The 23,054-nt window shown below is 38.0% G+C and overlaps 3 protein-coding genes across 3 annotated transcripts; 2 read left to right on the forward strand and 1 right to left on the reverse strand.

Annotated features, from left to right (window-relative positions):
• LOC149025285 (nicotianamine aminotransferase 1-like) lies at positions 1-6,053 on the forward strand. The gene is made up of 7 exons (XM_089145510.1): positions 1-628; positions 2,362-2,701; positions 2,800-3,018; positions 3,228-3,287; positions 4,238-4,393; positions 4,482-4,575; positions 5,590-6,053. Exons 1-7 carry the CDS (start codon positions 360-362, stop codon positions 5,706-5,708), a joined length of 1,257 nt encoding a protein of 418 aa, XP_089001636.1. The 5' UTR covers positions 1-359; the 3' UTR covers positions 5,709-6,053.
• Positions 6,054-10,529: 4,476 nt separating this feature from the next.
• LOC149025286 (nicotianamine aminotransferase 1-like) lies at positions 10,530-16,163 on the forward strand. The gene is made up of 7 exons (XM_089145511.1): positions 10,530-10,917; positions 11,047-11,386; positions 11,486-11,704; positions 13,043-13,102; positions 13,356-13,511; positions 13,600-13,693; positions 15,698-16,163. Exons 1-7 carry the CDS (start codon positions 10,649-10,651, stop codon positions 15,814-15,816), a joined length of 1,257 nt encoding a protein of 418 aa, XP_089001637.1. The 5' UTR covers positions 10,530-10,648; the 3' UTR covers positions 15,817-16,163.
• A 732-nt stretch (positions 16,164-16,895) lies between these two features.
• Positions 16,896-20,941, reverse strand: LOC149025287 (calcium uptake protein, mitochondrial-like). The gene is made up of 7 exons (XM_089143560.1): positions 20,557-20,941; positions 19,808-19,875; positions 19,082-19,305; positions 18,855-18,938; positions 17,943-18,156; positions 17,189-17,485; positions 16,896-17,099 (listed from the first exon to the last, which is right to left on the reverse strand). The coding sequence occupies exons 1-7, from the start codon at positions 20,939-20,941 to the stop codon at positions 16,896-16,898; spliced, it is 1,476 nt and encodes a 491-aa protein (XP_088999686.1).
• Between the last annotated feature and the right edge of the window lie 2,113 nt (positions 20,942-23,054).

Below are 23,054 nucleotides of genomic sequence, written 5' to 3' on the forward strand. Positions count from 1 at the left end.
CATTGCAGATACGAACTTTGTCTATCTACATGGGTGGAAGCACGCATGACCAACAAACTCCCCATGCCTTTCTTGATCCGACCAATCCTCACTGGCGATTTCAGACTAGTGTTTATTCAATTTTTAGAGCATGAAAGCAAGCATGTTTGCTAAATTGCCAGAAGCACGTGTATTTTTATGGTTTTTCTGGTTTTCTCTTCTGCCAACCAAAATTATAAAAGGGGGTGTTTCTTTGCAATAGCCTCCAAATTCCCAGCTAGTTAAAACCTAGTTAAGAGCGGTTGGCTATTACAGTCTCCTTGATCTTGCTGGGTTCTGGACATTGGGTTTTGCTTAACAAATCAAGCGGAGAGGTAAGAATGGAGAACGGGCTGAACAAATGGCATTTCAAGGCGAGGAAGGATCTTACTGGTGGTTCGGATGTCACCGTTAGAGGGATGGTCCACAAGCTCTTTGCTGCTATTGATCCCAACGACACTAGACCCACAGTCTCCCTTGGCCATGGGGATCCTTCTGTCTTTCCTTGCTTTCGGACCACTCCGGCAGCTGAAGATGCCATTGTTGAATCTGTTCTTTCTGCTAAGTTCAACTGCTATGCTCCCACCGTTGGTGTTCTTCCCGCCAGGAGGTAATCATTAGTCTTCTTATTGGTTTACGCACACAGCTACACGCGTTTGGCTTCAATGCTAGGCAGCACTGAGCTGAGAATAGTGAAAACAATACGGGTGGTCGAGCAGAATTGATCATCACCCTTCACAGCACTGAAGCACAACCCTAGTTACACACCAGTGCCATCCACAATCCCACAAATCACCTCCCCATCATGAGCCACTTATGCTTTTCCATCAAACAATAGGGGTGAAAGTGACTAGACCTGTAAATGGATAGCCAAAATCCGCCTCCGAATTCGCATTCGTATTCATTTAAGGGTATCCGTATCCGGAATTTTTCTTACCGGAAAATATCCGTATCCGTCCGCTAAGCAACCGGATCGGATTCGGATAATTGCTTATCGGATCGGATAATATCCGGATAAAAATTATCCGGATAGAGTAAAGTATTTAACATATTTTCTTTAAAAATGGATGATAATCGGATTCGGATAGCGGTATTCGGTAATCGGAAATTAGAAACTTATAATAAAAAATATAAAAAAGTGACAATTATCAATCAATAATTGGATAGTTTATTGGATCAGATTATTATCGGATATCCGATAAAGTTTCGGATTTGAATTCGGATGCCTTCTCTAAATTTTTTTCTAGATTCAGATTTGAATTCGAATAGTGATTCGCTAATCGGATTCGGATATTGGTGTATCCGAGCCGAATCCGATCCGTTACAGGTCTAGGTGAAACTCATGTGAGATTCAATAAAAATCCCACATTGGATTCATTTTATCAGTACCCAATGGGTAAATTCTATCCCTCTTGTGTGACATAGAAACATGAAAAAACTGCAGAGTAAAGAATTCATACTCTAGAAATTCATATCAGTTTTACTTAAATATTGATTTTCTTGATTTAGTAGGTAGCGGATATAATTCATATCGGATATAATTCATATCATCTCCACCGCACACTGTTGCCCAAGGGGTGTCCCAACCTGCCGGTGCCTCTTTCTCCCACAGCAAAAAAAAACTCAGAGGGACTAATATAGATTAGCAGTCACCAATGAGAGGATGAAACCTTAATCGTGCGGGTGCATCTCGCAAAAAAAAACCAAGGGACGAGCAGGCGATAGCCCACCAGACAAGCACACATGTTGCAGTCAATGAGAGGATGAAATCCCAATCCTGCTGGTGCATCTTTCTCACACAAGCAAAAAAAAAAAAAAAAAAAAAAAAAAAACCAGAGGAGAGGGCGACAGCCCACCCACCAGACAAGCACACACGTTGCAGTCACCAATGAGAGGATGAAATCTTAATCCTGCTGGTGCATCTTTTTCACACAAGCAAAAAAAAAAAAAAAACCAAAGGAGAGGGCGATAGCCCACCCACCAGACAAGCGCACATGTTGCAGTCACCAATGAGAGGATGGAATCCCAATCCTGCTGGTGCATCTTTTTCACACAAGCAAAAAAAAAAAAAAAAACCACAGGAGAGGACGACCAGACAAACACACCTTGCAGTCACCAATGAGAGGATGAAATCCCAATCCTGCTGGTGCGTCTTTTTCACACAAGCCAAAAAAAAAAAAAAAAACAGGATAGATGATAGCCCACCAGACAAGCACACACGTTGCAGTCACCAATGAGAGGATGAAATCCCAATCCTGCTGGTGCATTTTTTCACACAGAGAAAAAAAAAAAAAGTCACCCAAAAAAAAAAACAAGTGATTGTTTGTCATTGGATTGGTACAGGGCAATTGCTGAGTACTTATCAAGTACTCTCCCGTACAAGTTATCTCCCGATGATGTGAATATCACCATTGGTTGCCAGCAAGCTATCGAGGTTGTTATATCAATCCTGTCTCAGCCTGGTGCCAACATCTTACTTCCGAAGCCAGGATATCCTGCCTATGAATCCCGTGCTGCTTTCAGCAACGTCGAATTTAGACATTTTGATCTCCTGCCAGAAAGGGGTTGGGAAGTTGATCTTGATGCTGTGGAAGCTCTTGCAGATGAAAACACGGTGGCCATGCTTATCATCAACCCTGGGAACCCCTGCGGGAATGTTTTATCTTACCAACACTTGCAGAAGGTCAAAACAGAGTAGAAATATCTTTCTTTCTCTATCTGGGTTGTCAAATATATTTATTTCAAAGTCATTAACATCTGATTCTATGCTGTTATCTTTAGATTGCTGAGACTGCAAACAGGCTTGGGATAATGGTTATTGCTGATGAAGTTTACGAACGTATTGCTTTTGGGAATAAACCATTTGTGCCCATGGGTACCTTTGCAACGACCGTTCCTGTCATTACAGTTGGGTCCATTTCCAAGAGATGGGCAGTGCCTGGATGGAGATTGGGTTGGCTCATCACCAATGATCCCAATGGCGTCCTCAAAAAGACCAAGGTAACAACTCTCTCCCTCCTCTCTTTCTCCAAACAGCTCTGTTCCACAGGGCAGGGGTGCCTGGTTTCAACCTTCACAGGGTGTTGAGACAGTACTTTATTGTCTTCTTTAGCTTTCCATCTTTTGTGGAGCTGTATCTCTTCAATTTTCAATGTAGAATGCATTCAATCTGGACAGCTATCTTGACTTCCTTTGTTTCTTCTTTATAGATTGTGGAGAGTATTCATGGCTGTCTCAACATCTGCGCTGAGCCTGCAACTTTCATTCAGGTTTTTCTCATTGCTTGATCTGAGGAACATATCCATATTTGCTAGTTGTAATCCTTCAACATTAACAACTTGCAAGTATGACCATGTAGTTACCTGGATAAGCATAGGAGTAGGCATGGAGTAAGTACAGGAAGAGATGAGTACACTTTTACTTTCGCAGCATTTTAGTATTAATTGCAATAAAATATGAAGCTACAACTTTGGCCCATACCAAATTCGTTAGTGTAACCTTCAAAAATTAAAATTTTATTACTTAACATGATCTGGATAAGGATACTAAGGGAAAAATAGTATCTGTACTAATTATTTTAGATCATGAGTTGAAACTCCCTAAATTACTTTATGCTGGGTCTATGTATTTGATCTTCCCCCTCCCTCTTCCAAACCTAATATAGAAAAAACAAGAAGAATAACCAGTCCTTGCCAGTACTTTGACTGCACAATGCTAACCCCTTTTGTAGTTCATTAACACCTTCAAGCCCTTCTAATCATGCTCCTAGAATTAGAATGTAAAGAAATACCAAACTTATGAATGAATCTCAAGAGTTCAAACTTTTACTGCTAGAGAAGAAAATCAAAAAGTATAACTAAAAGAAGTCAAGTTGATGAATCTGAATTGTGCCACACCAACATAATAGTAATATTTGGCTGTGTGCACTTGTGCTTAGATGTTACCTTCTGTAGATAAGGTTAGCCCCAAAAAATGTGAAATGCAATAGTGATATAATAGAGCTATTAATAATTGTCATGTATTTTATCTTTTCTTTTCGTATGAATTACAAATCTCATTTTGGAGAATCTCGAGGGTATGTGGCTTCTTGTTCGATATGTGAATTATTTGACTTTTAACCAATACATTTAAAATTGACATCAGTATATTGAAGTTGACAAGATACCATCTACCCTTACCATTGCTGTTGTGTTACCTAACAAGTTATTCATCGTAACAGGGGGCGATTCCTCAAATTATTAAGAATACAAAAGAAGATTTCTTTGAGAATATCCTCAATATATTAAGGCATGCTTCAGAGATTTGTTACGAGGGATTAAAGGATATTGATTGCCTTACTTGTCCACATAAACCAGAGGGATCTATGTTTGTGATGGTAAGAATACTGACCAAGTTATGAGTTTTTTTTTGCTTGAAATAAAAGGATTGTAAAAATACTTCTTGCTTAACATTTTGTGCTGCAGGTAAAATTAGATCTATCATGTCTGGAAGATATAGTTGATGATATTGACTTTTGCTATAAGCTGGTCAAAGAAGAAAAGGTGGTTCTTCTACCAGGTGAGGTTTCTGCCTCTCTATAATTGTTTTCAAATATACTAAGTAGGAAACTGCTTATTTTTAAAAGTTTATTTTATAAAATGTTTCTCTCCCCCATCCATTACTACTGCAATTGATCTGCATTCTTTATTTGTTAAATAGCTACTAGTTCTTTAGCACTTTTTCTTTTATTTCCATTTTGTAGTCGTCTCTATTAACTCTTCTCCGGACTATTACTTGTTAGACGCTGAATTTCATTGTGATGACTTCTTAAAATTTACCTCTTTTCTTTACTACTATGACTTCATGATGCTAAACTTCCTGGTGATTTTTCCCTAAACTGAATTGTGTTCTCTAAAAGTATGGGAGTAGCCAGTGAAAATCATTGCTTTCCATTTTCCAGTAAACATGAATCTGTTTCAGAGAATCATTTGGTTCTCCACAGTAGCTTCATAGTGAATTTTATTTATGTGGATATCCCAGTGCTAAGAAATTGGTAAACCAGCATTCACAATTCAATACTCTTGTGAATTGGCCTATTAATCATATACTGTTTTAGAGCTTAAAGCAGTACGATAAACAATGCTTTTGGTTTTATAATTGCATTGGTTTGGGTTATGACTGCATCAACCTTACATTACATATGCACCCAAAAAAATCTTCCATTACACACTTGTGAGAGAAGCAGTCAGAGATCACTAGTGCACAATAAAAAATCTGCAACTAGTTGCATCTTTACCCCAATAATTGATTCCACGTAAAAATTACAGAAGATCGTGACAATGAATTCAACTTTGAAGCTTCCTAATGCTTCCTCTACAAAATTCTTCTCCTATAAAATCATCTTCTTGTGTTTAAACTTTTCTGTGAAAGTTAGCTAGGTAAATTATTTTTGCAAGATATTTATTTGTTTAAAAATATTGCTATTTGACTGTGAGTCCTTTCAGGTCCCTTGTTTTGGGTGATTGGTGGTAGAGTTAAACTAAGAGTGTGTTTTGCGTTGCCATTGATGACTTTGAACGCTATTTGTTGCAGGTGTTACTGTGGGATTGAAAAATTGGATCCGCATAACTTTTGCTGCCGAGCCAACTTCTCTTGAAGATGGCCTAAAGAGGGTGAAATCATTTTGCAAAAGGCATGCCAAGAAGCAGTAACAAGCCACAATCATGGTGATCATCAACAAGACGTTGTATCCCATGCTCCATATTATTATTAGTATCATCTGTGATCATTTGTTCAGTGATCAACGCATGTTTTCATTTTATCAAAGTTTTCCACATTGGATTCAATAACGAGTATTGTACTAAGATTTCATGGTGATTGTCAACATGACGTTGAATCCCATGCTTCATCTTATTACTATTGTATGCTTATTATCCAACGATCAACAAGAAATGTTGTAATTTAATTGGAACTGTTCCGTGTTTCATAAATTTATCAGTATCGTATTAAGCTTTCTCAGTCTCAGATTTGAGTATAAGATCCACAGATCAAATATGTATAAATTTCTACCTAGACTCCATACTGTATCGTAGGCATTGCAGGGTAATCATCACCCAAAGAACTTTGGCAATGGTTCTGCAAACGGTGTTTGAGCAGCAACTCAAAGCCCGAGGTACCTTTCTTCTCTATAGATAAAGTGAAATCATCGCGTTTGATCCTATTTGGATCTCTCTCTGCCTTAGGAGATTCCATAGAAGATGAACAAAAATTATAGAGACGGAAATTGATAATGCAAATAAAACCCAGAAGAGGGTAGATTTTTCCCAGTGAAACTGAAGACAAAGATTCATAAACAAAAGCAAAATAGAATTAGCCCAAAAAGATTCAAATCTCAAGTTAAGAGGGCCGGCAAAAAGAACATGTTTCCCAAACCTATATGACAAAAAGGCATGCTAATGAGGTTGATTTATGCAATTGCAGAAAACACAACTACCATTAGATTTAATTTATTTAGTTGTCTTACCGTTCACAGCTAGACAATTATGAATGGCACACCAAAGAAAATTTTTAAATTTGAGATGCCGTTAAAGGCCTTCAAATGCTTCCAAAATCTGGTTTCGTTTGGATCCAAAGAGAGAATTACAAGAATCATCTGAAGGATTGTGTGTATTTTTGAGAATTTCAGTTATGAAATGGGCAGGGAGAAAGGAAGACAGCTTGTCCAAACCTCAGGTGCCATTGTTTGTAGAAGGACCATGATGCAAGGAAAGAGGAATGCCAGAGTTAGGGATGGAGCGGATCCAAGGTCCTCCCAAAAGAAGGAGTCCAGAGAATGAGAGTTTAGGCAATACCACTCTAGATTTTTTTGTTTTTTTTGTTTTTTTTTTTCGGTAGAATACCATTTTGGATTCTGGATCTCTTCTTTTTCCAGATTTTGGGTTGAATGGGAAAGTACGGTAGTAGAGACTTTTCCGCCTTATAGTCTACATGATAATATGGAACGGTTCCCGGGCGCAAAAAAAACCCTAACCAATTCTTGTTTTTTGGTAAAACTTCTTAACCAGTTTGGATTCTTGATTGAGAATGGTTTTTTTTAGGTTTTATTTATTTTGTTTTCTACATTTTCCATTACATCCTCCGTAGATTTTTTATTTCACGTTATATTATGAGATTTTTTAAAATTGTAATAAATCGAAACATTTCTATTATTCTAAAATTTCCAAAATAAAGGGTTGGTCCACTATTTCATTATCAATTACATAATTATTTAAAGATAGATAAAAAATATATTTTATGTCATTAACAAATAATATATGAATAAGGTTCATCCGCAATATGAGCTTCTTCTGTCTCACGACCCAATTCCTCAAGGTCATGTCCTACATATTCACTATCTAGAGAAAAATATTTGGTAAGTTTCAAAAGACTTAGCAAGATCAAATCCAACAAGATATAAACATGTTTAAAATAATGTATTGAAATAATACAAGAAATAGAATCAAATACAATAAATTATGCAATAATGCTAATGCATAAAATTATTATTTTATTTTATTTGAAAACAATACAATGCTCTATGCCGTTAGATGACCTGCCGGCGTTACACACCCTTGACATGTGTATTGCTCTATTTGGAATTCAACACATCATACCCCATGGCCCATGCCGTTACATGGCATGCACGCGTTATACAACCTTGATATGTGTGTTGATCCCTCCAGTATTATGATGGGTTTTCCCAATAAGAATGGATCCATGAAAAAATGTTTGGCTAGATTTTTTCGGTTGCCGACTTGACACACCAACCCTCCTCCTTTACCCGGGTTTGGGACCGGCAGCAAAACTTATGATAGAGTCCCTAGAGCGTTAATTTAGCAAGTACTAGAGAAAAGAAGTATTGCAAGTAAATATGTAGATATAGTTAAGGATATGTATGATGGTTCGGTGACTAGTGTTAGAATAGTGGGGGGACAAAGTAATGAATTCCCGATAACAGGTTGGGCTACATCAAGGGTCAACTTTAAGCCCATATCTATTTGCACTGGTAATGGATGAATTAACCAAAGACATTCAAGATGAGGTCCCCTGGTGTATGCTTTTTGCGGATGATATTGTGTTGATTGATGAGACCCAAGTGGGGATTAATACCAAATTAGAATCATGGAGAGTAGCTTTGGAATCAAAATGCTTTAAACTTAGTAGATCGAAGAGCGCAATATCTAGTTTGTAACTTTAGTCATGATCGGAGATGATGAAGTGGTGATACTTGACGATAAAGAGATTCCTCGAGTGATTGTTTTAGGTACCTAGGTTCAATCATAAGTAAAAGAGGTGATTTAGAAGATGAGGTTTCCCAAAGAATTAAAATAGGGTGGATGAAGTGGAGAGGTGCATCCGGGGTCTTATGTGATCGGCGTATTCCATTAAAGCTTAAAGGAAAATTTTATAGGACCATTGTCCGACCAGCTATGATGTACGGTCGAGTGTTGGGTGTTAAAAGAATCATATAGATAAACTCGGGAGAAATGAGGATGCTAAGATGGATGAGTGGCAAAACTAGGATGGATAAGATAAGAAACGATCATATTAGAGTTGGTCCGGGAGTTGCTCCCATAAGTGATAAGCTTAGAGAAAGTCGTTTAGGTGCACGGCCACGTCAACGGAGACCTATAAAGCCTCCTCGGAGAAGTGATATAATCCATATTGAAGGAACTAGAAGAGCTAGGGGTAGACCTAAGATAACCTTAGGAGAAGTGGTGAGAAAGGATATGTATAGCTTAGGCCTTGTATCTAGCATGGCCTTGAACAGAACCGATTGGAGGGCAAGAATCCATGTAGCCGACCCCATTTAGTTGGGAAAAGGCTTATTGTTGTTGTTGTTGTTGTCCCAATAAGAATGGATGAAGATTGAATTTCATGTCTTCGTAGATTCTTAAGGAAGATTCAAGATCTTGGCTTCTCCAACAAGACAAGTGCCACACTCAATTTGGACTCTTTATAGAGTATATGTTGATCGAAGGGAGCAAGGGATTCTTCTCCACAAATTATAGTGACTCCTCAATACAAAGGTGATGGACGGAAGATAGAATGCAGGTTAGGTGAGAATAACAATAGCATTTACTCTCCTGCAATTACTCCAAGGCATTGAATAATCTTTGAGTCCTATATCCCTTACCACAAGATCTTGTGTTACCTTGAATCTGACTTTACCATTTGAGGTGGCTTCCCATTCTTAGAGGCGGCCCACTTTAACAGTTCTTTATTTGCGGAGTCAACAAATTTAGAACCAGTTCAGTCCATCTTTGGACCAACTCAGGACCTCTGCAGATTCAAGAGCAACAGGTATGATAGTAGGACTCTTTCTATTTTTCTGGAAGCCGAAGAAGTGTACGATTAGTTATAGGGGGTGCCTTGAATAAATAATGAAACATTACATACAAACTTGGAACATCAAATCGTGTTAAATCCCAATGTCTTAAGATAAAAGTAAGAAAGTAAAAATAAAAAAAATGGGGATATAAGTCAATGTTTTGAAATTTATGGATTCAAATAATGAAATAATTTCTTCAGGATGAATCTGGAGAATTCATTCTACAGATTTAAGTAGCCAAACAATTTTTTAGGATGAATCCACATATTTTATTTTACAAATTCAATTTAACCAAATGGTTAATTTTATGAATCATGACTTCATGAATTTGAGATATCTAGATATTTCAAATCTCTAGATTGAAGTAACTAAATAAGCCCTTATCCAATGGATAAAGAATCCCAACGCCCAACTCGTTTCTGACTAGATCACAACAATTCATCTTTTTGCCTAAGTTTTAGGTTGTCAAAAGTAAATCTATTATATATAGAAAGCTATCACCATCAAAACACAATGTGCATATATAATTAAGTGAAAAAAATTACTTTTTCTTTAAAATGAATCGTATCAGGTGCAAATAAAATTTAATATAAATAATGTGCATCTATAATTAAGTGAAAAAACTACTTTTTCTTTAAAATGAATCGTATCAGGTGCAAATAATGGGCCCAAACCCCCCCCCCCCCCCCCCCCCCCCCCCCCCCCCCCCCCCCCCCCCCCCCCCCCCCCCCCCCCCCCCCCCCCCCCCCCCCCCCCCCCCCCCCCCCCCCCCCCCCCCTTAAATTTAATATAATCCACTAGGATAGGCAGCATCCAAGGATCGCACATCATCACGTGAGACGCACTAGACAAGAAATATCCCGTATAAGAAGCAAATGGGTTAGCTCAAATCGCATCATTTAATGCTTTTCGTTACCAACTCGGAAAAGCATATACTGTATCGGCCGACACCTGAAATATATCTCAGTCACGTACCCTTCCTCTGGGTGGAAGCAGACAACGTTTGCATTTGCACAATTCCATGCTGACAAGCAGCAATGTCATCAAGAACTAAACACGCTTCGTATTTTTGTAGTTTCCGTTGCTTTTGTCTTTTGCTAACCAAAGCGTCCAAAATTATCAAGTGAGTGTTTCCTTTCAAGTTCCACTAGTCTCCAAATTGCCAGCTTTTCTAAAACCTATTTAAAAGTCATTGGCTATTACAATTTACAGCCTCCTTGATTATCGGTGCTGAAGATTGGGTTTCGTTTAACAAATCAAGAGCGGAGAGGAAAGGAAAGGATGGAGAACGGACCCAAAAAATGGCATTTCAAGTCGAGGAAGGATCTGACATCTGCTTCGGATGTCACCGTTAGAGGGATGCTCAACAAGCTCCATGGAGCTATAGATGCCAACGACACTAGACCCACAATCTTCCTTGGCCATGGAGATCCTTCTGTTTTTCGTTGCTTTCGAACGACGCAGGCGGCTGAAGATGCCGTCGTTGATTCTGTTCGTTCTGCTAAGTTCAACTGCTATGCTCCCACCGTCGGAGTTCTTCCTGCCAGGAGGTAAACACTAGTGTCTTCTTGTTGGTTACACACCGCTGTTTTTTTACAATCCCACCGGCACTCTTATTGCGTCTTTTTCAGAAAAAAGAAAAAGAAAAATGTTAATGTTGGGTTGGAAACTTGGAACAGGGCCATTGCTGAATACTTATCAAGTAATCTCCCGTACAAGTTATCCCCCGATGATGTGAATCTCACCAGTGGTTGCTCGCAAGCTATCGAGGTTATTCTATCAGTCCTGTCTCAGCCTGGTGCCAACATCTTACTTCCAAGACCAGGATTCCCTGCTTATGAATCTCGCGCTGCATTCAGCAACCTCGAATTTAGACATTTTGACCTCCTGCCCGAAAAGGGTTGGGAGGTTGATCTTGATGCTGTTGAAGCTCTTACAGATGATAACACGGTTGCCATGGTTATCATCAACCCTGGAAACCCCTGCGGGAATGTATACTCTTACCAACACTTGCAGAAGGTCAAAACAGAGTAGAAATATCTTTCTTTCTCTATCTGGGTTGTCAAATATATGAATTTGAAATCGTTATCATCTAATATTTCTACACTGTCTCTTTAGGTTGCTGAGACTGCAAGCAGGCTTGGGATAATGGTTATTTCTGATGAAGTTTACGAACGTATTGCTTTCGGGAATAAACCATTTGTGCCTATGGGTACCTTTGGAACGATAGCTCCTGTCATTACACTTGGGTCCATTTCAAAGAGATGGGTGGTGCCTGGATGGAGATTGGGTTGGCTCGTCATTAATGATCCCTATGGCGTTCTTAAAGAAACCAAGGTTACAACTCTCTCTCTCTCTGCCCCGACTGCAACAGGGCCGGGCTTTTGCAATCTCAAGCCTAGCCCTATATATTCTAATCTAAGTCCATTCTCGCCGATCTTAATTCAGGGCCAAAGATTATTGTTTATAACCCTAAACCCTATAGGGCCAAGTCAAGCCCATTCCAGCACTAATTGGCCTTGTCCCTGGCTCTATTGGCCCTGTCCCTAACCCTGATTGGCCCTAATTGGTCATGTCCCTAGCCTTAATTGGCATTGATTGGCCATATCCTTGTCCATGTTCCTAATTCATTGAGATCAAACATCAATGTCAAAATTAGGGCAAGGATTAGACCAGAATCAAGGCCAGGGTCAGGGCAAAAAATCAAGGATGGGTCGAGATAGGCCAGCGGCCAAAGAGTAATCTTAAACCCTGCCCAATAATATTTTGGTCCTAACCTGCCCTCAAGCCAAAATCTTAAGCCCAAATAGGGCTCAAGATGGGTCAGGGCTGTCAGGGCCAAACTTACACCACTACCCCCGAACCATTTGTGCCTATGGGTAGGGGTGTAAATGGATAACCGAATTCGCATTCACATCTGTTTATTGGTATCCGAATCTGTCTGATTACTAATAAAATGCGGATATGGTATACCCTTTCTTATTGATTATTATTCATCCAATAAAATTATCTGATTAAGTTATTTATTTAGATTTATTATTCTTATTTTTATAAATTTTTTACTTGTGATATGTGATTATTTTTTTAGATTTTTTCTACTAAAATAGCTACCAAAGTTGTTAAATTCTTAAATTTCAAACCTAGCCCTCACAAATAAAAGGGTAAAGATGTAAACAGGTGTTGCAAACTTGTATTCAATCTGTATCCATACCTATTTAGTAGAGTCTACTTAAGAAAATAAATAATCTGATTATCATCCAAATTCGACAGAATCCATCCAAAAACCGATAGGATATAATCCGAATCTATTCAAATATAATAGAATACAGATATGATATTACCACTATCCAATCCGAATCTTGTCGGCTTACACCCCTACCGGACACCCTACCTATGGATGCCAGTTTTCATCACTGGGTGTTGAAACACTTTATTGTCTTCTTTAGCTGTCCGTCTGTTATGCACTAAGTTCAACTTTCCCGCATAAGACGGCATATCATCACTTTCCTAGGCAGTAACTATGAAACACTCATGTATCTATTTTGTTATAAACACAAAGCACTTCTTTAAAATATAAAAGATAAATCTAGTGGGGGGTTTTGTCTTTTCAATTTTCTATGTAGAAGGCATTCATTCTGGACAGGTGTCTTGACTTCCTTGTTTCTTCTTGTATAGATTGTGGAGAGCATTCATGGCTGTCTCAATATCTGCTCCGATCCTGCAACTTTCATTCAGGTTTATCTCATTGCTTGTTCTGGGAAACATATCCTATATATATATATATATGATAGTTGTAATATTTCTGACATTAACAACTTGCAAGTATGACGATGTAGTTAAGATTCCAAGAACTTTACCATAAAGATTATTTTAACCAAGGCATTTGAAATTGACATCAATATGTTGAACTTGACAAGATACCATCTACCTAGCTTTACCACCGCTGGCTGTGTTACCTAACAAGTTATATATTCATCATAACATGCAGGGGGCGATTCCTAAAATTATTGAGGATACAAAAGAAGATTTCTTTGAGAATATCCTGAATATATTAAGGCATGCTTCAGAGATTTGTTATGAGGGATTAAAGGACATTGATTGCCTAACTTGTCCACATAAACCAGAGGGATCTATGTTTGTGATGGTAAGAACACTGACCCAGTTATTAGGGTTTTTTTCACTTGAAATAAATGAATGGTAAAAATACTTCTTCTTAACATTTTGTACTGCAGGTAAAATTAGATCTATCAGTTCTGGAAAATATGATTGATGATATTGACTTTTGCTACAAGCTGGTCAAAGAAGAAAATGTGGTTTTTCTACCAGGTGACTTTTCTGCCTTTCTATAATTGGTTTAAAATACACAAGTAGGCAACAGCGTACTTTTAAAAGCTTCTTCTATAAAATGCCCCCCCCCCCCCCCCCTTTCATGGTTTCCATATTTTCTGACAGTAAAAATGTTCGCTTGCATTAACACTGAAATTGAAAAATCTGGATCCTTTATTTGTTAAATTGCTAATATTTCTTTAGCACTTTTTCATTTTATCAGATTTATAGTTGTCTCTATTAACTCTTCTCCTGACTATTACTTATTAGATGCTGAATTTCAATGGATGACTTCTTAAAATTACCTCTTTTATGACCTCATGATGCTAAGCTTCCTGGTGATTTTTTCCTAAGCTGAATTTTGTATGTTCTAAAAGTATACAAGTAGCCAGTGAAAATCATTGCTTTCCAGTTTCCAGTATACATGAATCTGTTTCAGAAAATGATTTGATTCTCTACAGTAGCTTCATAGTAATCTCAAGGAGAATTTTATTTATGTGGAGATCCCAATGCTAAGAAATTGGTAAAACCAGAATTCATTATTCAAATCTCTTGTAAATTGCCTACTAATCATATATGGTTTTAGAGCTCAAAGCTGGATGATGAACAATGCAATTGGTTTGGGTTTTGGCTGCGTCAATCTTAATTACATATTCACCCAGAAAGGGAAAAAGAAAAGAAAAGATCTTACTTTACATATTTGTGAGAGAAGCAGCCAGCAGTATCAGTAATACTCGATACAAAATATGCAATTAGTTGCATCTTTACCCCCAATAATTAATTCCAACGTAAAATTAGAGAAAATTATGACAGTGGATTCTTTGAACCTTCTTAGTGCTTCCTCTAATTACAAAATTCTTCTATGAAATCATTTGCTTGTGTGTAAACTTTTCCTTGAAATTTAGCTAGGTAATGACGTTTGCAAGATATTCGTTTGTTTAACAAAATTGCAATCTGATTGCTTGCTCACTCTTTCTTTCGGTACTTCTTGATTCAGATGGATAATTCAACTTTGTCCATTTGAGAAAAAACATATGGTTATCCACTATAGACCTGGTGATCTTCAGTCAACATGCTAAACTGTTTTGACAGTAGGGTGTCCATGCTCTAAGAGAAATGAATAAACTTTTTCCAGGAGGTATCCTAAGATACTGAACGATATCATGATCCGAATCTAATTGAACCATCCAGGTTATATGCATATGCTTGCAAATTACTCTCACAACATAGGCTGCCTGAATGTGTGCGAAATAGGAAATAGAATTCTTACCTAATGATTCTTGGAATCGCCTAGCATCAACAAATTGGTTTCTGCTTTCCTAGTCCCAACTCCTATTGTCTATGGTCTTCTATCCCAATATATCTCTTCCAAGTCGATCGGAAACACATCTTGACACGCTTCTTCGATTCTGTGATTTCAGTTCTGATGGATAGCTAAGATGACCTAAGATCTTTGAATTTTATTTTCATGCTCTGAGGCACGGAGCGATAACATTGCAATTGTAGCTCTCATGTTCCACATTTGAGTGCAATAGAGGAAGATAAACAGAAAAAGAAAAGAGAAAATAGGGGAGCCCAAGTCAAGTATCAGAGTGTTCAGAAGCTGTGTATGCACTGGGGATTAAAGGGTATGAACCAAGAAATCAGTAGAGGTATTGAAAGAAGCAATTGCTTGGTCTCTTTCGTAACCTGTATATACAAATATGTTTAAAGTTGACAAACATGTTCCTTTCCCTTCAAAATTTGCACCCATGAGCTAACAGCATCCACAACCCACCAACCTTCACCATCATTTGTTCCTATAGAGGCAGTGCGTGACATTTACAATTTGACCACAACATGGTTGTTCAGCATAATCATGTGGTCTAAAATAGCTATCTAAATGAATCGTTTGAAGAAGGCTGTGAGTCCTTTCAGGTCCCTTGTTTGGGTGATTGGTAGTAGAGTTCAAATAAGAGTGTGTTTATGTTAGCCATTGATGACTTTGAACGCTACTTGCTGCAGGTGTCACTGTGGGATTGAAAAATTGGCTCCGCATTACTTTTGCTGTTGAGCCAACTTCTCTTGAAGATGGCCTAGAGAGGGTGAAATCATTTTGCAAAAGGCATGCCAAGAAGAAGTAACAAACTGCAATTATGGTGATCATCAAGAAGACGTTGGATCCCATGCTTCATTTTATTACTGGTATTTGCATGCTTATTGTCCAATAATCAACAGGAAATGTTGTCATTTAATCAGAACTGTTCTATATTTCATAAATTTATCAGTACTGTTTTAAGCCTTCTTGCTTTCAGATTTGAGGATAAGATCTACTGATCCATTTAAACATGTAGAAACAGGATATTATTGAGACATTATTACTTATCTTGGCCTATGGACAGGCCATTAGGTAGGTAATGATCCACTGATCTACATGAAATGGATCCCAAGAATGAAGAGGTTCTGTCCATCCACGCGGTCCTCACACACATCCCTTTCCATCCTTCACACACATCTTGGGACCCTTCTGCCCTTTGCAATCCTCAGTTCCAAACCTTTTTTTCTTCTCCAAAGTGGTTCTCTTTTTCTTTTTTTGGGGGGCCCAAAACTCCAAAGTTGGTCAACTTTTAAAGTTTAATTTATTTAGAATTTGCGTTTTATTCAAAACAGACAAATGAAAATGACCAGGGGAAAGAAGGAAAAAAAGCTACTTCATTTATTTTCCGTGAATTGTGAACTTTCATATGGTTTCATACAGATTCTTGGAACAGAGATTAAATTTTGTTGTGACAAATGTGAAGAAGTCATGAACCGTCTCAAAAAAATCGCGTAATAAACGATTCCCAGATGTCAACCAAAAAAAAAAAACTATTGCCAGATTTCAGAGGTCAGAGGATATGCTTCTCTGAAGAACACCAAAAGTTACTTAGCAAACTCCCCCCAGAAAACCATAGCAAACCTCACTTGATTCATCACCGTCACATGATGGATAATCTACAGTGTCTTGATTGATAACTAGATAATTGGATTCAATTGAGGTACGGGGTTTAAGACACAAGTGACCATAATAAGCTGAGGAGGAATAAGTTGGGAAACAAATTATGGGATGAAACGGAGGAGCAATTCTCCTCTTTTCTTTTATTTATGGATACCCCATTCTTCCATGTAAAAGAAACACATATACAATATCAACAACTGTACAGTTCAAGTGGTATACATGTTTTCAAGTTACAGAGAAATTCTTTCCGAGTCTCAACCAGCAAGAAATCAATCCCAGGAAACCTGACTCCATTGTTTGGGAACTTGATTTCTCCCCCCTTTCTATAACTCTTATGAACTCTTCTGTGCTTAATTTTCCATCTCGGTTTGTATCAAACAAGTGGAAGACAATATCAACCACCTTGTCTGTGAGATCGACGCCACATACCTGTATCAAATAGACCAATCCATTAGGAAATAAAGTGACAACCTACTCACATATACAACATTTGAAAGAACTGAAAATTGGAGTTATACATGGGATGCAGCTCGTTGGAAATCTGCCCTTGTCAACAAACCATTAGTTTTCCCCTCAACGAAAATAGCCATGGACAATGGCAGCAGTTTTTTTCGAAGCTCTGCAAAATCCTTGAATTCATTGAATGTAATTCGGATGTCTCTGAGACGTGGTTCATCATTAAGCACTTCAACCCGATCAAGGAACTTGTTTATGTGTCTCATATCAGCCGAAGCAACCATTGACAAAGCAAAGTCCTTTGCTGATATGGTTCCACGTAATTTGTGATCATAATGAGCAAACTCCAACCGCACAATCTAATTCAAGAAGACATGATTATCATCAAATAAATGACAACATAAAGAGTAGGAACATAAAATTCACTGCAGCGCAAAAGATCAAGACTGGTAATATGATCAACCGCAAACTTGAAAATGAAGGCCTCAGCATTATTGTAGAAGGAACAAATACCTAAGTTTAAGGGATCAACAGTGGAGAAAACAGGAGATAAATGAAAGAATAAGTAAAAACTTAAAAGGGAACCTAATTCAAAAAATATACTTCCCACAAGCATGAGCACACAAAAAAAAATGCTATGAAAAACGATATGATGTTTTAGAAAAGTTCATATTTAGAAGTCAACCAGTAGGATCTCTATAAAAAATAAAAAAAACAACAATGGCCTATAATATGTTACCCCTAGGCAGTCGAGTAATTCAAGAATCAAGTAAAGAGAATGAAAGAAAAAGGATGAAAAGAAAGGGGAAGACATACCTCATCATGTAAATTTCTCAAAAACTCAACAAACTTGTCATGTTGCAGCTGTCCTTTCCCATCCTTGCCAAAGAAGTGTTCCAGTAAACCCCCATTTTCTACAGGAGTCCCAACTTTAAGCCCAGTTCGCCGTCCATCCCTATGTTGATTACCTTGTCTGTTATAGGCCCGCATCAAAGCCATCACTTTCTTAAATTCCTCCTTGTCTATCTCGCTGTAAACGGATATAACTGATCAACATCACATACAAAGCACTAGCAAAAATAAACAAGTGGCAAAGCCAGCAATGTAAGTTGGAAAACCATTTCAAATGGTGAACTAGCGAGTAAATAGTTACCAGAAGTTAATAGAGTTATATTTTTCAGTAAGATCATTTATCAAGAACACTGAAAAGAACAATATTTCCAATTAATGCATGAAGAACAAACTTCAAGCTGAAAACTACCCTGAGGAGGGCATTTGACAAAAGCTTTAGTTTCTCTTCCTAATGTACCCCAAGCCAGACTTTAAACTCATTTCACAAGAGCACCATATTACCACGCCAATGCTGGTCACTATATGCAAAAGAAGTTGAACAATTTTCGGTTAATATTTCCTAGCATATTTGTTGTTTCTACTGACAATGATACTCCACTGACAACTGTATGGATGGCATGTCCTAAATATGTGCTGCATACTTTCTTCTTCTTCTTTTTTTTTTTTTTGGGGGGGGGGGTCAAAATGTGCTGCATACTTCAAAAGTACATGGAAGTTTTTTCTCAGCTTCACAAAGCTAAAGCCAGCAAGATGACCTACATATTGAATATAAGGACCATATACTATCCAACATCCTATTCCCTCAACCACTTCCATATCCATTAACAGTGACCTACTCAAAGGGACAAGGCAGCAAGTTACGAAGACGAAACATACCCATTATGATCAAGGTCAAACATTTTGAATGCCACAGAGAAGCTAGATTCCGGAATGCTCAGGAGAGTTACAAAAAAGATATACCTGATAAAAAACAAAAATGAATTGATTGGTCAGAGTTTCAGTAACAAGTAAATGATTTTTTTGGAAAGAATCTTAGAATCTGATTGAAAATCTGATTTGAGAAAAAGTTTTTGAGAAATAGAGAGTATAGGTTGGCAACTAACTCTGCGAAAGAAATAAGTCCATCATTATTAGTATCAAAAAGCATAAAAAAGTTTGAAGGATCACATCGCAACTCGCCAGGTCTTCTCTCCCCTCTCAAATACCCTTCTCTGACAAGATTTGATTCAGATGGAGGAAATACAGGAACAACTGCTCGCATCAAATCTGCTGGTGTCATAAACGATTCCCCTTCTGGTGTTCGAAAAGATGCAAAATACTCAAAAACCTGAAGACATTGCACCAGTGATGTATCAATTACTGCCTAGTACAGTCCAAAAAATCATTTTTGTGACATGGACCTTTATTTTCAATTTTTATAAAATCAGATGTGATAGAGACTTGGTTCAATATGGCATACAGTTTGCAGCTTAACTAGTCTAATGAGTTGAAGCAATCTCTTCCTGCTGTGTGTCTAGATATTATCTAGTATATTCTTGTTACTCTAAGCATCTTGTTCAAAAGGACCTCAAGTTGACAATTCAGAGGGGGCACTAAAAGTGTGCAACAATAAATGATTAAATTCCTATTCAAATGACACTTAAAGAACCTTTAAAGTCTTAAGTATTCAGATCTTCAAGTAGATGCAGGTGAAAACAGAAAACAAGTAAGACAAACCAAATACCTTAGTAAAACTTAAGGATGGAAAATGGTGGATAGTAACATACACATAAAGAATAGAAGTATTATTGCATTTGTGTATTACTAAAGAAAAAGCCGTCTGAATTTACCTTTTCAGGAGGACTTTGCATCCTAATGCGCTTTTCATAGTTAAAGAAAATTTTCCTCCTAAAATTATCTGCAGAAACACGGAGATAGTTATTCCGAGTTCATAAGTTGTATCTTGGGTTAAACATAAGAAAAGAAGGGACCAACAGGAACACCAAGAATAAGAAAGAAAGATGACATACATAAACTGGTATAAGATAAATTTCGACGCAGGAGTAAATGAAGAGTTTGCCAAATTCCAATTTTTGGGCTTCTGAGTTATGTAACTCAGATTTCATGAGCTGGACAAACCTTAGTATATAGAATATTTTCCTCCCAGTACATTCAACAGTAAGAAGCCTTCTTGCAATTTTCCACTTAGCATTGATTTGTCAAAGAGGAAACCATCCAAGTTGATGTAACAGAATAAGACAATAAATAGATTTTAATAGCAACAAGCATGCACTAGATAAAATTTAGATGCACAGCAATTTAAAAGCAATTCCACACCACACAAACTTTAATTACCTTTCCTCCAAGTAACAAAATTTTCCCATAGTTTTCCTCTGGATATTAGGTTTGCAGAAAAGAAGAAATCCATTAAAAGATAAGTCAATCAACATATAAAAACAACTACCTCAATGTCAGCTTTTAATGAAAAACACATTGTTCAATACAAGGGGGAAAATATATACAGAACACTAATAATATGAAAACAAAGACAGATTTTTATTAAGAAAATACATTGTACAGAACAAATTAAAGAAAATACCTCCAAAAAGAAAACGAGAGTTATTTTCTGCAACAGCATCTTCAATGGTGGAATGCAGTTGTGGATCCTCCTTGGCCGCTGCAGTTGACCAATCGGCGTAAGTGGTAGAAGGAGAAGAATACCAATACAAGAACCCGAATCCGGAACCGACGGCAATCCCTGAAATGGATTTTAGGAAAGAAGCAAATGCAGAGGGTTCCCACTTTTCTCCGTTGACGTTGGCCGCAACAAACAAGCTGGATGAAGGAGAACGAGAGGAAGACGGAGATGAAGATGAAGATAAACCTCTTTCTTGATTAGAAAATGGACGAAAGTTGAGCCTGCAGATCACTGCGAAGCGGCCGATCGAAGGTTCGTATTTGTTGAGTGAAGCTCGGGAATACATAGTATGGATTTGTAGAGACACAGGGGAAAGAAGAAGCAGTGATTTAATTCGTGGAGAGACCAAGAAAGATGAAGGATTTGCAGGTGAGGGTTTATATATTTAGTTTTTGAAGGCTGGGATTCGGAAATGGCGGAAATGCTTGGATTTTTAGGCATTTTTAGTTTCTGTTTTGTCAGTTTCTGTAACCGATTTATTGCTTCTAACGGTTTTTTGTAATGAATGATCCGCCATTCCCGCGCCCGGTCTAATTATATTCTTTGGGCACAAATGTGTGACCCGCCGAGCTTGGGTCACCCAAACCCATTGGTCTGGAATGCTAGTGGCTCGAATTCACATCCTCTGCAACCACTACCACAACGGCATCAGTCATCGGCCAGCCCCTTAAGAAAAGTCTTACATTTGGAACGTGATGGATCCAAAGGTGGAAAGACGGTGATACTCCTTTGAATTACTATACTTTTTCTCCACCATTGGATTGGTAAATATTTCACGTGGTTGACTCTCCTTAAAGATTTGATGGATGACTGATACCCTTGTAACTATAGAGAATGTGAATACATAGGTGGTTCTGACTATCATTGGGCCATAGAAAAAGATCACTTGAACCAGGATCAGCCAACCAAAGGTTGAGTAGTGGATTCCCCTGAAGAAAGGTATCCCAATGTTGTACCGCAAACCATGGAAGATTCCTTGACTATGGCTGAATAACATTCTAGCTTCTTGTTACAATCTCAAATGCTAATTCTAAACCTCTTAAAAGGCCTTGATATTTTCTTTTTTCTTTTCTTTTTTTTTCTTTTTTTTTTAGGTAGAAAAAGGCCTTGATGTTTTCACTTCTGGAAAATTCATTACGAAATAGGTGGTATGTTAAAACAGTTAAAGACCCAACTTCCCTACGGGAGGTCTTGGGTTTGCACCCACTCGGCGGCATTAATATAAAATTCCCCCTGAGAAAGTAAATCGTGGTGCGCGCAAGCTGGTCCGGATGAACCTCAGTTCCCAAAAAAAAAAAATTCATCACGAAATAGACCACGAGCACCCCTGATGTCTTAGGATTACCAATGGTACACCCATGAAAATTCAACTTTAACCACCCACACTACGAAGAAATCTCAAAAAAAAAAAAAAAAATCCTCCAGCTGGGCGAGCTCGATTTCTAGAGTCTAAATAATCCCCTGTTAAGGGAGAAAATTGGGTGCTCCCCTGACGCTTCCTCTCCACATAATAGTGGTAGGTCTGGTCCCACCAGTAAATATTGGAAGAAAAAAACTAAGAAATAGAATTTCAACACTCTATTTTATGGTTCAAAAGTGTGCTCCTTTCCCACGAGTAAATGTTGGAAGAAAAAACCTAAGAAATAGAATTTCAATACTCTATTGTATGCTTCAAAAGTGTAGAGGAGCACATTGTTCTCTCTCCAGACGGAGAGTTGATCTACAGTTCTACACACTGATTTCTACTCGCCAAGTGTGGTCTTTTCTAGGCTTTTAAATCGATGGACCCGAAGATTGAAAAAGAAATGACTTGGGAAACTGAATGGGCTGGGCCACATTCATGACTATATGTAGTGTGGGCCTACACCTCATCCAAACCTCACCACATGTGACAATGGACATTTGGCTGGACCATAACCGTACCTTAGAAACTGTGGGATCCACCAAGAAAAAGAAATTTGAATACGAGCTCAACAGATCTTTTACAGTCACACTCACACCCAGAAGGGTTTTTCCACAGAAAAGAAGATTTGCGGCCAGTAGCAGACAAACCGTTTTTTTACAAATCACAGATAAGATTCCACAATCAAAATGTAATCCATTCGGTTAAAAGGCTTAGCTTGCTTTAGGTTAACCTAACTCAATAAATAACAAGACACAGTTCACAGTAGAGTTTGAAATCATGAACCCTTAATACATTCCCCACCATTCTTCTTTCCAAGCCGTGATTGATGCTAATCTTCTCATTCCAAAACAAAACATTGGGTGATTAGATCACATGTCTAACAGTTAAGGGGATTTGGATCCAATTACAGCCGAGGGTCCCCATAGCTAATTTGTCAGTCTCAACTACTCTGCAATTGAAGTGAACCCAGAAACTGTTGTGCACATTATCCCCT

The sequence above is a fragment of the Hakea prostrata genome, chromosome 2, assembly GCF_041222555.1.
Source record: "Hakea prostrata isolate BN-2017 chromosome 2, UWA_Hpros_2, whole genome shotgun sequence".
Taxonomy (NCBI): Eukaryota; Viridiplantae; Streptophyta; class Magnoliopsida; order Proteales; family Proteaceae; genus Hakea; species Hakea prostrata.